Source organism: Sarcophilus harrisii, chromosome 1 (genome assembly GCF_902635505.1).
Source record: "Sarcophilus harrisii chromosome 1, mSarHar1.11, whole genome shotgun sequence".
NCBI classification, from domain to species: Eukaryota; Metazoa; Chordata; class Mammalia; order Dasyuromorphia; family Dasyuridae; genus Sarcophilus; species Sarcophilus harrisii.
In genome coordinates, this window is record NC_045426.1 from 52,097,334 (window position 1) to 52,113,310 (window position 15,977).

Sequence of the window (15,977 nt, forward strand, 5' to 3'; positions counted from 1 at the left end):
CTTTTCAAAAATTCCCTAGTTGTCTGAAATCTTGCCTTTATGCATTACAGGATTTCAGAGCTAAAAATGAACTTAAAAGTTTGCCTTGTTCAAATCATTCTTCCCCTCCACACATTAGAGATAAGGAAACTGAGGCTTGCCCAAGAACACATAATCAGCTGGCATTTCTAGCACATTGTCCTCATTTATAAATCCTAGAGATTCTGTGATATTAATCATCTCTTTCCCTATAATTAAGAAGAAATAAATTAGCAACGTGAGAATGTAGGGAATTTTTTTTTTTTTTTTTTTGATAAAGGCCAAAATCTGCCTTCAGAGAGCTGCTGGCTAAAAATGCAAAATGAAACAAGGTCCAAAAGACAGACATTTTCATGTAAAACCTACAAATGGACAGACTTGTCAGACAACAGTATTCATTTCCATGAATGGCACAAAAGAATTCCCAGCAACGATTTGACATTAATTTTGTATCTTGTTGTATCGGTCAAGCTCAAATGGAGAGAGGGGTCACTTATCCCCACCTAAGATCCTTGTTGGCTGCATGTTGCCTTTTGTTTTAAGATGTATAATTATCCGTGTTTTATTTTATTTTTATTTGTTTTGTTAAATATTTCCCAATTACATTTTACTTTGATTTGGGCACACTTAAGACTGTTGTGGCGTGGGCTGCACGTGGTCAGGATGTTTGCCATTTCTGTGCTACAGTTATAGAGGCTACTCTAAAATCTACAAAGCACTTAAATTCATTCAAGTTCACGACAAAGTAAGCTGGGCAATTGTTATTGACCCAGTCTGGGCAGAGTTAGAGCAGGTTCAGAGAGGGGAATGAGTTACCCAAGAGTGATAGCTGTGGAGCTTCAACAGAGATCTTTGACTAAGTGATATTTCAACTACACATGCATGACTAGGAATAAGTTCAGAGAGCCAGAGTTTACATGATTCCACAGGGAGGCCATGGCTCTTCACCTCTTGATCAAAATCTACAGTAGAAGTATCAACTATAAATGAAGTATACAGTCTTCAATGAATCCTACAGAGCTTTCCCTGTTCCTCTGCCCACAACTTTAACAGGATGAAAAGTGATACTAAAAAATACAGATCATAGGGCTTAACTAGAAGTTCTCTCTATAAACCAGCAATAAAACTTCACAATGAGACCTTCAGAGTTTACTTTTCCCACAATCCCTTAGTGTGGGTCAGATAAGTGACAGGATTTAACCCCTCACATCTGGTAGATAGCAGAGCCAATATGCAAATTCTAAGACCAATGCCTTCTTTTAAAAGACACATTTTAAATCATCACTTCCGAACCCTTCCCAAACTGCTTTCTGCTGCAATATATTGGGGAAAACGGCAAACTTTCTACTCTTTGTTGTAAATCAGAGGCTGTTTAATTGATTTGCATGGGTGGTCATTTTTAATCACTGATCCCGGTCAGCTTCTTGATTCAATAGCAATTGATTATAGCAACACCTAAAATGTCTTGGAAACTGTTAAACATGCAAACTGAGCACCTGTACACAGGTGTGTATTTAATGAGTGCTTGCTGTACTGTGTTGCATCATATTTGGAAAGTATCATGAAATGAAAAAAGTACAAACCTAAGAGTCAGGATCCCTGGGCTCAAGTTCAAACTCTATCAATAACCAGCCACATGTGCTTAGAAAATCAATTTCTGGGCCTGATTCTACTTGCCTGAAAAATCAAGGCAGACTAAATAGTCTTGAAGATTTAAAATGCTGTACTCTAATCATTGAGCAGAAGCTGCTGGGCTTTTCCAAAGTGAACCATTGTATGCTAAACCCGGGAGGTTCTGGGAGCTGGGATGGCTTTGAGGGGTCCAGTGATGATTCTGCATCCATCTCAGGAGGACCATTTTTGTTCAGAGAAACTGATCATAAAGTTGGCCAACAAATGAGAAGGATTTGGGGCACAGCAACATGAAATTATTTGCTGATGGAAGGACATCGAAATCTGGATCTTTTGAAATACCTGCTTCAAAGAAATCATGGTCCGTTTAAGTAAAGAAAGATCTATTAGGTACTACTTGCTTTAAGTAGTATGCTAGGGAATACCAGAGGGAAATACAGAGTAAGATGGGACCAGAGAGATGAAGGAGAACTTGTCAGGGTGCCTTAGAGGAGCTCTCATCTATCTTTAGAAGGCAGAATCCCAGGATGAAGCCACTGATTTAAGAGTGGTCCAGATGAACTGAAGAAGAGGGGCAGCAGGGAGGTGAGACAGAAGGATTGGTGATGAGATTAGAAGAGCCTTGATCCTGTTACTGGCAGCAGGGATAGAGAATCTAAGGCAAAGCTGATGGATAATTCAGAGGAAGAAAGGGACAGAGCTGGTGACACACTGGTTTTAGAGACACAGCTCCCCTAGGTTTCTAGCCTGGCACTATGTTTCTAACAACCGTATATGAGAAGAGAAAATATATGGCTCATCAGGAGAAAACAAAATGGAACCTGACCATCACTGCTATGAGGCCCAAAGATGGTAGCACATGAGCATTTTAAAGGATATCAAAAATAAAAGCTTTAACTCAGTAAAACTTCAGTTTAATGCTTTAGAACTCTGACTGGAAAAAAAACAAATGTGTGGAGGCAGGATAGTAAGAAGAAAAGATTATGAGAAGACAAGCAGAGAGGCAAAGTTTCCTAAACCTAACATCCAGGGGCCAAATATTCCACACAAATGAGAGTCACTTTACTCATCTCTGACACTAATGAGCCTAGAAAACATGTCAGTTCAAGTCTTAATGAAAACTGAATCCATACAGTTAAACATCTATCTGAACAGAATAATCAACTTGTCATAAAACTGCTCCAAAACACATATATGTAATCCTTTCCTATTTGTCCCAAAGTTTCCAAAGGAAATTAAATAGTAGGTAAAAATAATTAATACTGTATTGACAAAAAGATCAGACACTTTATTCAACTATACACAACATTTACAAAAGCAAACAACATCAGGAAGTCGTCTTTTTCCGTCCGATCCACATTTTTTGCACTTTCAGTGAACTATAAATCAACGATTTCCTCACACCTGAGAGAAAAAGGAAAAAAATAGGATTATTTAAGGGAAATGTAGTTATAATTCTTACTAATGGACTACCTCCAAAATAAGCTCTAAACAGATAAGCAGTCATGGACCTTGACAAATGAAATACTATAAGGCTTCTCATAGCCAGTATGAACACTCAATATTGCAGGATTTTACATTCCCATATGAACCAATCAAATTTTCAAACCCAATTCAGGTTCTTGGTTCTTTCACAGCTACAAGATGCAATGGCTATTATATATCCAATTCAGTTCTAGAAACTCTAGTAACTGCATCTTTGAAACTCAGGCACACTAAACAAGGTGAAAATCGAACTTTATGTGGGCTTTTGTGATGTGAGGCAGAGTTGAGTGAGGAGAACAATTTATATGATAACAATAAAATTATTGTAAAGACAAGCACCTTTTTTTTTTTTCCAAGCAGATAAATTTTACCTTTATTTTCATTTCTGAAAATGCTACAAGTTAATCACAAATGTGTTTTTCTGTTTAAAATCTCATTAGCCTCCTGAATCATACTAGATTTTTACCATATCTTGCCTTAAAACATGGTCATTGCTTCCCATATCATAGTAGCCTCTAAGCAAAAAAAATTTTTTTTATCTACAATGTACTAGTTTTCTGTACAGTTATCTGTACTTTTTTTTTTTTTTTTTTTGCATTTTTTAAATTATAGCTTTTTATTGACAGAACATACACATGGGTAATTTTTACAACTTTGTCCCTTGTACTCACTTCTGTTCCAACTTTTCCCTTCCCTCTCTTTACCCCCTCCCCCAGATGGCAGGCACAGTATATGTTAAATATGGCACAGTATATCCTAGATACAATATATGTGTGCAGAACCGTACAGTTCTCTTGTTGCACAGGAAGAATTGGATTCAGAAGGTAAAAATAACCTGGGAAGAAAAACAAAAATGCAAGTAGTTCACATTCATTTCCCAGTGTTCCTTCTCTGGGTGTAGCTGCTTCTGTCCATCATTGATCAATTGGAACTGAGTTAGATCTTGTCTTTGTCAAAGAAATCCACATCCATCAAAATACATCCTCATATAGTATTGTTGTTGAAGTGTATAATGCATTGGGTTAAAATATACTGTACATGTTGATTTCATTACGGGAGATTTTTTTTTCAATGTTGTGAAGAGAAGATAAAGAGAGAAAAGCAGACTTTTGTGGACTAAAAATGATTAAATAAAAAACCCCTTATATATATGAGCTTCTTTAACTAGCTACTTCTTTGATTTCTGTGGAAAGATACATATAGGCATACACCTTAAAAAGAGGCATCTTTTTAAAATGGAAATCTTGTAGCATTTGAGTTTAAATCCCAGAATCAATAATAAATCAATCAATGAGAATTTAATAAACTTAGCAGACAGTACTAGGTGCTAGGTATACAAATATATCCTGCCCTCAAGGGGCTTATGTTTTGTAGGAAATATTCTTTAAAGGACATAAGACAATAGGATGCATTGAAAAGAACAATGGTTGGGCAGGTAGGTGATCTGGATTCTAATTTCTGCTTGATTACCAAATAGTTACATGACTCTGAACAGGTCACCTGCTCTTTGGGCCTTCATGGCCTCATCTATAAAAATATGGGGGCTGGCTTAGATGCTACTATGAAAAACTCTTAATTCTCACACAGATGGAGGCTACCTATGTTACTGAAATGGATACAAATTCTGTTCCCTTGACTTACATCACACAGTGATTTAACAATGCTGTGTCAATTAGTTCTTTATGACTAAGCTAGACTCTTACAGTCCAACTTTGCTTAGAACACTTTTCCTATTATTTATTCTATTATTATTAATTATTATATTTTACTATTACTACTACTACTTTGTTAGAAAGTTCTCCGCTCCAATTCTAGGTTAAAACCCCACTTCTAAAACCGGGAGTCCCTTTCATCAGTGGTGTTCAATCTATCACACCACACATCTTGCCAACAGCTAACACACATCCAACACTTTAAAATGTGCTTATGCCCTTATACCCACCTTATCTGAGTCTAATAGTACAAAGGTATTGTTTTATGCCTCTGGCAGACTGAGCATCACAAAGATTAGGTGACTTGATAAGGTCACTCAGCTAGTGTCTCAGGCAGGATTGAACCCAAGCCTACTCACTATGAGGAGTTCAGGTTCTGTCCTGCCTCTCTTAGTTGGTTCCTAAAATCCATTTTGTTTCTGTGGACATTTGAGGACACTTTTACTCTTCCTGACACCCCCACATCCCAATCTGTTGCTTGGTGTCTTCATATCATCTCCAGAATATCTCTTGCTTTGGTCTGGCCCTTTCTACTTCCTTTTGATGGTCTGGTGTACTCTATCTGCCTCATTTCACGTTCTCATCACTTTTTTTGCATTTGTCCCCTTTTCAATCCAGCTTTTTCACTGCTGTGAAGATTGTCTTTTCAATATAGATAATTCAGATCTTGTCTTTCTCTGCTTAAAAGCCGTATTGTTCCCAATTTCTTAATCTGACATTCAAGGGCCCAGACTTAATTCAGACTTTACTCACTTTCAAATACTGTGAAACTAAGCCATGTACTATTTTCTCTCACTTCTATGTATTTGCACCCACTGGCCACCATATCTGAAAAGGACATGCCTGCCTTTTTCCACTTCAGATTGCTGAATTCAAGTGTCACTTCCTCCATGAAATCTTCCAATTGCTCCTAATCGAATTTATCTCTCCTTTCTCAGGTGTTTGATTTCTTCTAAGAATCTTATAAAAACTTTCCCATTTTTGTCACTCTGGTACCTAGTGTAGGATCAACCACCAGGACAACACTGTTAAAACTCAAACTCTGATAACTAAACACACAAAGTTCACTTTTTTGGATTCATCAACTATGAACACCTGGTAGTTCATAAGGATCAATTCAAAATCCCTCAGGTTAATGATGAAGTCAGAAATGAAAGAAATAGAATGAAGGGAAAATACATTTTCTCATAACGTTAAACACCAGATGTTTCTTCTAATTAAGTTTCTAATCAAAGTAACTGTATCTACCAAGAAAATCTTTTCTAAGGAACAAGTAAAAACAAAAACCATATATAAATGTAAATTACACAAACCCCCAAAGGATTAGACCCAAAAGATAAACAAATCTCTCTAGTCTTTACTAATAATACCAGCTAGTCTTGTGTTATTTTCATATGTAATGTTCAAAATAAATAGGAGAAATGGGTTCAGTCATATGGAATCAGCAGAGTTTCAGCCAGTCCACTTGCCTCTTTGCTCCTAACACAAATTGTAGTTAATAAGTGAGCCATTCTGTTGCCTTCCAAGCAGAGCTGGTAAACAGCAACTCGAGCATGCCAGAAACCTGTTCAGTACAAGCCTTAACACGCCTTAAACTGAGTACTTTTTTCTGGACTAAAAAATATATCCAGGAACTTCTCCCAAAGCTTCTCAGAAAAAGAGAGCAGCCATATTCTGAAGCTCATGCTTTCACTGAGGAACCTGGCTGGGAGAGGACAGAGGGTCTGCTTTTTATGACGGCAGATGGCAAAGAACAGACACATGCAGGTGGGCTACATGGCTCCCATCTAGTGGGGAGAGAGAGAAAAAGTTCTTACACTGAGAGGGAGAAACCTTTCTGCCACCCACCTCATCCATTTGCAAGATGCTGGAAGTATCAGAATGCTTTAATAAGCACAGTATTGGTCAACACCAAATAATGCGATACATGCAAGTCATTAACTTCCTGGACTCAATCTTCTCAATACTTGAACCAAAAGCTCTCAGAGGGTCCAAAAATTAGCCCCAAAACTCTATGACTTAAACTGTCTTCCTGAAATTTACTTTCTTTCAGTGATAGAAGGGATAAAATAGGAACGATATCTTCCACACTACCTACCATTTCCCTCTCTGGCTATGGAAAGCACTGGAACAGATAATTTGGAAGTCATTTGTTTTATCTTTATAGTACATTTTTAAACTTACATTTGAATGTGGATATATCCTAAATATCCTGGGAAATTACATAATTATTAAAATAATGGAGAAGCACAGTGATGTCTTGAGTCAGAAGGAATTAGAACACTGTCCAGCTCTGACAGGCACCAAGGCATGTTGAGAACTACTTCCTCATCTAAATATGAAAATCTTGGACTATATGACCTTCTAGGTCTTTTCTTGTTCTACAAGTCCATGTGCTTATGGTTTTTCTTCCATCTAATTTTGATTTTCTGAATTTCGACGTTCTTTCCCTAAGCCAGTTATTTAGCTTGTTTATATCCTCCCTAAGGAGGAAGAAAGGTAATTAAGGGAAGCCTGAAGATGGGGAGGAAATAAACCTTTTTCAATTCCTTAATTATTTGTATGGTCTTAAGCAAGTCCCTTCCCCAATTTGGTTTTTGAGAGAAATGAAAGGAAAATTATTTTATTGATAAAGATTTAAAATAAAGCCGATAAATTAAGGCCCCTTTTAGCTATAAAACTCAAAGATTGTAATAAAAATAAGGGAAAAGGATTGAAAATGTCCACAAAAGAAAAGGAAACAAAGTAACAGGTGCTCTATGGTTTCTTAATCCACTTGAAAATGGATGAGTAAAAAGTGAAAAGACTTGTTGCAAAATAATCAGCTGTATGGATGACTTCAGGGGTGGGAGAATTGGAAGAGGAAAGTTCCCTTCCAAGAAAGTTGCTAGGTAAGCCAGAAAGTGGAGGAGAGGGGAGTGACTGGGTGGGGGGTGTCGGGAAGAGAAGGAGGGAGGGAGCCGAAGGTATAAATAAGCCATCAATTCATTAGAGTCAAGCCTTTTGATCTCTATGAAAGTGCTTATCAATATCATTCGAATGTATAAAGAGGAACTTTTTAAGAGTCAAGAAGAATGAATAAACTTCAAATAGTATATTGAGACAGTGCTTGTCTAATATCCATCAGAAAATGTAAGCTGGAAAAAAGACAGTATCCATCTACAGGATAGGATAAAGAAAATGAATGAGACTTTTCTTATTTCCTCTAACTCTTTTACAAGTAAATTTAGGGAAAATGTCTGTGGCCTGGCTATGTTAACAATGTAACCTCTTCATGGAAAGGGTGAGGTCACTGGCGCCGTGATCCGAGAGCCCACCTGGGCACCCCCAAGGTTTCTGGCAGGTGCCCACTGGCTGCTGCCCTCTGCTGGCAAAGACAGCTCTGCTACAATGGAAATGGGAGTGAGTCCAAGGTCTCACTGCGTGCTGGCAGCACCAAGTGCAGTATTCAGCTCTAACTAGGTATTAAAAAACAATGTGGAGGAGAGTTCTAGATGGTTCAGCACAGCCTATCTTCATGAAAAGAATGTTTAATGAGGCTTAGCAAACGATTTAGCCTTTGTCAAACCACGTGGTCTGACTTCTGTTTCAGAATATATAGTCAATGGGGCAGCTCGATGGTGCAGCGGATAGAGCACTGGCCCTGAATTCAGGAGGATCTGAGTTCAAAGCCATCTTTGGAAACTTAACACTTCCCAGCTGGATGACACTGGGTAAGTTACTTAATCCTGATCGCCTCAAGAAACAAATAAAAGATCCCCCCAAACAAACAGAAAATATAAAAAACCAATTATAAAACTTCCCCTTATAACCAGCTTCTCATCTTAAGCCAGATGAGGAAACATGCCGTAGCTACAATGGACAAAAAAGGAGTCTTGGGGTTCAAGTGCTGGCCATGCCACATGCAGTGGGATGCGGTGTATTTGCTATTCACAAAACACTGCTTCCCTTCTACTTAGCTATAAAAGGACGAGGCTCGAGAAGACCAAGCTCAGAGAGGAGCCTCTTAGCCATGGCTGCTTCTATTTCCCTTCAACAAATCCAAATTAGGAAGTATTTGCTTTACAGGAGTGTAGGTGAGAGACGTGAGAGCAAACGTACAGTCAAGGTCCTCCCAGAGTTGATGGGCTCACACGTATTATTGTGAGACTAAGGTAGAGATGCAGCCTAACAGGAGACAGAGCTTTAGAGAGAAGGCATAGAGACTGGGTTTTAAGGGACAGGTGAGTAATTGCATGGGTGGAGGGATGACCTTCTATACATGAGAGCACAGGATGTGTCAGGTGGTATATAAGAGCCCTCTTTAGTAATACTTGAGGTTGGAAACCAAAGAAGTAGAAAGAGGAGGATCTCCTCACCCAAAATGGGAAGTACAAAAGAGGGGTGAGGGGATAAATGTAATGAGGTGGGCAATGTCCATCAAAACCTATCCATGTGACATACTCTGTTCCCCAGATGGTACAAGAAAGGAGCTTGCTCACTGGTTACTGTACAATACCCAAGGAGCAGCTGCTATAGCTGTGATGTAGACCGGGAATTTGGGGGATAGGGAGGGGGGTGTTAAGGTTGAGCAGCCTGTGCCTAGGTTATGACCTTGGGCTTTAACTGTCTTGAGGAGCCAATGTCTGGAGCAAGCAGAAGAGGCTGATGGGGAATGGGAAGCCATAACAGCTGAAAAAAATGGTTACTTGTGCTGAGGCAAATGTATTTCGGATCTCATGGGGAGGAACCTATGCTCCTAAAGGACACATCTAACCATGTCCCCTAGTCCTATTTATACATCAAACAGAAAACCTTCAGTTTGCCTCGTAAGCCACCTTTTCCACATGGCTCTCTGCTCTCTTTCCAGACCTCTTACATCCCTCTTTGCATACTCTGACACCCAGTGATATCAGCCTCTCAGATAGTTCTTGCTTAAGACTATCACCTGATTCAGACTGACCATTTCCTATCTCACCTCCACCTCCTGGCTTCCTTCAAGTCTTATATAAAATCCCATCTTCCACAGGAAACCCTATCTTTCCCCATTTGACACTAATGCCCTCCCTCTGCTGATTCTCTTCCCCCCTGATTCCATAGATTTCTTGTGAGTTCCTTGAGAGCAGTGACAGGATTCCCTCTCCCCCTTTCTTTGTATCCTCCGTGCTTAGGACAGTGTTTGGCACATAGAGAGCACTTAAAAAATGCTTATGAACTTCTCATCATCTAACCAGTTGACCATATACTTCCTCGAGCCCTAGCATGCCCCCACCTTTGGAGATCAATACTTTGGAAAGTTATGTAAAACTTGTAACAAATAGGCCAGGTGCTCAAATGTCACCTCTCACCATCTGATTCCTGAGGCTAGCAGATCAGAGGCATGGGATACTATAATTTCTCAAAGATGACCTCCTTTTTTGAGTTCTCCCCAACTGATGCAAGGAATGACTAATGAGACCTTTAGCAAAGGTCTTAGAAAAGAGTAATGATCCGAATTTGACCAGCGACAGTGCTAACCCTCAAATCAAGGGCTCCATCAGACATGGGATTTCTGAAGTTCTTTCTTACCTGCTGTTAGGATCCCTTTGGTGCTCTGCATTACACTAGAAGGTCTCACAATTCCTGAAAGTCCTGTGCCAAGGAAGAATATCAAACATAGATGTTAGTCATTTGAAAGGCTGAACTGAAGATAGGTATTTTGCCTTGAGCCCAATAAAATTAGCAAAAGTGATTTCTGTTTCAATGTCATATAGATTTTATATCTCTGTTTAAAGGCTTCTCATTCAATTATCTTTATCAAATATGTTTCACATGCTTTAAGTGCTGGATGCCAAATAACAGTTCCTGTTCCCAAAATGACAAAACTTCCACAAATATATACAGTCCTGAAAGTAAAACAATATTTTCAGCCTTTCCTTGACTTGAGCAGACAACAGCTATTAAATTACAAACTGGGTCATATAACGGGAAAAACCACCCCACAAAAACCCCATTTGTTCAGTGACTTTTAATAATGTTTCAAAAGATATGAATTCAGAGTGAGTCCTCATTTATTTGAGTATTTACTGTGATAATTTGGCAGTGTTTACTATGGTAACATTCATATGTGTTGTAATATACATGAGATAATGGCAATAGCATTTACATCGTATTTCTAGAACTATGAATGACAAGACATCTATCCAAAGAGGCAAATCTTCAAGTTTTGGTTTCCTTCTTAGCTTATCTTATGAAATAAAATGAACACCCTGGAAAAAAACATGTTTCTAAAACTTATTGTACACGGACTATTACTCTATTAAGCTAATATGAAGTATGTCATAATTTATGAAATTCATTCAAGGCTGTAGGAAAGCCTGGGCTCAAATCCTGTCTCTGGTTTACTAGCTAAATGACCCTGACTTATCACTTATCTCTCTCAGTTTTAATTATCTCATCTGTAAAATGGGAACGATAGGCCCCACCTAACAGAGTTAAGATGAGGCTCTCATGAGACAATATTTATAAAGTGCTGTATAATAAGCCTTAAAGTGCTTTATAAATCTTAGATATTATTACTGACAAATTAGATGCTATTAGTTTGCCAAAGTCACATATCTGTTATTATAAAAATGTATCCATTTGCTAGCCCAGATTGACTGATAAAAGTAAATTAAGTTCCAGGAACAATCACAAGCCCTAAGACATTATCTCCCTCCATTTCTTTGCAGAATTGAGGAAGAAATGTATATGTAAAAGAATAATTTCCAATTATTGGTGCTTTCTTTCCTTAGACACAATTTCAAAAGAATGCTTCCCTTCTAGATGATCAAATAAAAATATAATTCATAAGCTGTCTTCTTCAGGGCCAACATTTTCTTGATAACAGATTAAAAAAAAAAACCTACCTTGCCGTACCACATCTCCACAGTCAGGATCATGAGCCACTTGTAATAAAGTTTCTTCTACATCTCTGTTTCTCCCTGGAGTGTCCATAAGATAACTTATTTCTTGCTGCAGGGTTTTTGGCAAAGTCATTAGCTGAGTGAATTGGGCTTCTGGGCTTTTATCTATCTGAGTTAACAATAACAATAATAATGGAAAAGTCGATCAGGGAAGTGTTTTGAAGGTAACCAGAGCTATAGAAGCTATTCTGTGAAACTTACAAATACCACTCCTCTGAAAGAAAGCAGGCTTTCTTTCCTAGGCTGAATGCAGAAATATAGAGAATTATGTGATCCTTTAATAAAGTTTTTTTTTTCCATATTGTTTCATACCTATAGGAGAAAAAAATTTTGCTTTCAAAGACTGGTTTTTGTTTTATTCTTTAGGTTTAAGGTTAAGACAACTGACATATGGATTTGCTAAGCATCTTGCAGTTGGAACTGATTTTTATTTTCTTAAATACCATATTTCAGGTGAGTTGGAAACAAGATGGCAAATTAGGTAGAGCAAGCCTAAATTATCCTAGCACTCCCCTCCAAACAACTTTAAAATAACCCCTCAAATCAAATTTTAGAGTGGCAGAACTAACAAAACGCTGAAGTGAGATATTGTTCCAGTCTTAGAAAACTATAGAGGTAGGTAGGAGAAATCTCTAACACTGGAGTCAAGGTTTGTCTGGAGTTCATACAATCAGTGGGTGGCAGACAGTGGCAGCACTTTCAATGAGGGAATCTGACTCAGAGGGAGATTACAAGGCACCCTTTGCTGGCACAGGGTAGAGCTAGCCCTGACAATTAACTGGTGGCTGGTCACAAGGGAACAGTAGCTCTGGTCAGTTTCAAAGCAAATAGGAATATGAGCATATGCAGATGTAGGGGACCATGGTTAACCCTTCCTTGGTAAAGACCAGAGCAAAGGCCAGGACAGCAGTGACAACTTCTCAGCTTTCACAAAACTTACTAGGCTGTAAGGCTCCTGAAGAGACCACAAATTCCTGGAACACATGGGCAGTGCCTAACTTATTTTAAAAAATTATTATTAAAGTTTTTTATTTTTAAAACATATGCATGGATAATTCTTCAACATTAACACTTGTAAAACCTTCTACATTTTCCCCACTTTCCCCCATCCCTTCTCTTAGATGGCAAGTAATCCAATATATATTAAACATGGTAAAAATACAAGTTAAATCCAAAATAAATATACATATTTATACAATTATCATGCTGCACAAGAAAAATCAGATCAATCAGGGAAAAAATGAGAAAGAAAACAAAATGCAAGCAAACAACAAAAAGGGCGAAAATACAATGTTGTAATCCACACTCAGTCCCCATAGTCCTCTCTCTGGGTGCAGATGGCTTCATCACAAGATCATTGGAACTGGCCTCAATCATCTCATTGTTGAAAAAAGCCATGTGCATCAGAATTGATCATAGTATAATCTTGTAGTTGCCATGTATAAAGATCTCCTGGTTCTGCTCATTTCACTCAGTATCAGGGTCATATAAGTCTCTTCACAGTGCCTAACTTATTACTAGAATACCACATCAATGACAATAACCTGATCATGTAAATAGTAGGTGTTTAGTATTTGTTGAATGAAAAAATAAAGCTGGGTTTCCAAAGAGACATGACTTCAAAGATAAAAGATGAATAATTATATTCTAATTCTTCCTGAATTTTTTATTTAACTGATTAAACCAGAGTAACAGATATTATGAGAAATGTTTGACTAGAAATATGAACTACTCAAACAGTAAAACAAGGGTCAACGGTTAGATAGCCCAAATTTACCAATGTTACATTATAGTATTAAGAAAATTAATTTGCTCAATTAAGGGAAATTGAGCAAAATCTCCATCAACGACATTGAGTAGAGCATCCTGCAACTTAACGAAACATAAGGGGCTAACATGGAAAGGATGGTCAGGCCTGAAGTAGCAATCTCCACTGATAACAGAGATTTATCTGAGTGCTAATTAAAACTGTTTCTTTTCTACATATAGAATGGAATCAAATCATAGACTTAGTAAAGAAAAAGGTCAAATGCTAGTGAAAATCTTCAATTTTATGCCCTTGTTGAAAATCAACACAGTTATTTTTATGTATAATAGTGAAAAGCTGGAAGACATCCATGTGTCTAATGATTATGGAATGGTTAAATAAATCATGGCACATTAACAGAGTGGAGTACTATTGTGCTAAAAAAAAAAAAAAAAAAAAAAAAAAAAGAGGTGACTAGGAAGACTACAAAGAGCTATGAAAAACCGATACAAAAAGATGTACAGAAAATCCAGCAGAACACTACCACACCCACACCCAAACCCTAACTACAACCAATTAACTTAAAAGAGAAAAATGCCATAAAAACAATGAACATTGACAAGTATCTAGGATTCTAGAACACATGGATTATTATTATTATTACTTTGTTCAAATTGATAACATATAGTAATGTTAAAATCAAAATATAAATAATTTGAATTTTAGTCTGAGATTTATTCCATGTATGCCTTAACAATTCTTCAGTACAGAGACTGCTGAGTTTAAAATTTAATTATATCAATCCTGATTAAAATTGTCTTAAATAAGCCATCTTTACAATGTAGTCTATTAAATCTGTCTTAAATAAGTTTCAATATGAACCATTTAAAGGACAAAAATCTAAGCACTGAAAAATGTGTATTTGCTTTCTCTCACTCCCTGAGCATCCCCCTCAGCAAAAAACGCTCTAACATACAGTTGTAAGGGGGTAAGCCGGCCAGGGCTTGGTACTGCTTGTAAAGTAACTTCTCCTTCACTCTGGGCCACAGTGTTGCCAGATGCAGAGTAAAGGAATTAGACTCTTAGATCTGTAAGGTTCCTCCTGGTTTTAATGCTCTGAGCCTATAGGTGCATATAACACACATCCTATCCCAGGCCTATGGAAAAAAAACTCCCCTCCATGCTGCCAGAAGAAATCCTTGCAGAACCAACTCCAGGTCTACTTAATACTTTTGATATTTGAAGGCCTGGATTTCAAAGGATGGGCTCTCTCCAAACCTATAAGGGATGCTGTGGCCAAAACAGTCATTCCCCTACAGCCTCTCTGAGTTAAGCTAGGGTGGTCTTATTAGGACAAGCGGCACACTATCTATCACCAAGCCTCTATCTGAACCTTTCCAGTCTTGCTGGGCCCTGCATTTGGGGCAGAGAAAACTCAAGAAGTAGGGAGGAGAAATCTGTCACACTGGGGTCGAGGTCTGTTTGGAATTCGCACACGTGGCGGTGGCCCTGCAGCAGTTTTACATCACATCACATCACATCACATCACATCACAATGAAACAGAATTTCCCCCTCAGGAGGATGGTTACATTACTTGTTCTTATACAATCATGGACCCACTGAACATAGGGTTGGCAGAAGTCTTACGGTCAGCTGGTCGGCCTCATTTGTCCGATGAGAAGGCAAAGGTCCAGAGACACTGACTGCTTTGTCTAAAGACGCATGACTAGTTAGGAGAAGAGCTGGGCCTAATGCCCAGACTGCCTAAGCTCCAGTCCACATGTGCTTTTGCCTGTGCTGGGCTCGAGAACATTTACTCGAGAGGAGAGATTTGGGAAGCAGGACTGGTGCATAGAGCCTGCAGGCTCACCCTGTGCTTGGACCTCCTTTATGAATTCTCCTTCTTTAGTTTATCTGTGATCTTACTGGCGTAGGTAGCATGCCCTCTAACAGTACATATGGCCACTTAAGTCATCTTTTCACATAGAAACAAAGAATTGACAGAAAGTAACTAATAGCACTCTTCTTTTGAAGAAAACAAGGGGTTATACAGTTCAGCTAGCAACAATGTTTAGGGATCCTCACTTTTTGCTTTAAAGAATTTATAGTTTTATTTGTGTTTAAGTGCTTTTGTAACTTAGAAGCATGGAAGTATTTTTAAAAATTTGGTCTAGAGGGGCAGCTAGGTGGTGCAGTGGATAGAGCACCAGCCCTGAAGTCAGGAGGACTTGAGTTCAAATCTGCCCTCAACACTTAACATTTCCTAGCTGTGTGACCCTGGGCAAGTCACTTAACCCCAATTACCTCAGCAAAAAAACAAAAACAAAAACAAAAAAAACCCAAACAAAAAATTTTGGTGGTATAATACATGTCAAACCGAAATTAGAGATAACAACTAGCATTCTTATAGCACCTTAAAGTTTGCAAAGTGATTCACAAATAGTTCATTTTATCCTCAC

The 15,977-nt window shown here is 38.2% G+C and overlaps 1 protein-coding gene across 4 annotated transcripts in view; it reads right to left on the reverse strand.

Moving 5' to 3' along the window:
* Window positions 1-2,917: 2,917 nt before the first annotated feature.
* The window catches only part of TAMM41 (TAM41 mitochondrial translocator assembly and maintenance homolog), a 31,507-nt gene continuing 18,447 nt past the window's right edge, over window positions 2,918-15,977 (reverse strand). For 3 of the 4 annotated variants that reach the window (XM_031955302.1, XM_031955306.1, XM_031955312.1), the window contains 3 exons: window positions 11,714-11,879; window positions 10,395-10,457; window positions 2,918-3,054 (listed from right to left, as the gene is read on the reverse strand). In XM_031955302.1, the coding sequence (XP_031811162.1) occupies window positions 2,978-3,054; window positions 10,395-10,457; window positions 11,714-11,879 (306 nt within the window). In that variant the 3' untranslated portion in view covers window positions 2,918-2,977. Of the gene's footprint in view, window positions 3,055-10,388; window positions 10,458-11,713; window positions 11,880-15,977 lie in introns of those variants that run through there. The other variant, XR_004232390.1, reaches the window with a different exon arrangement.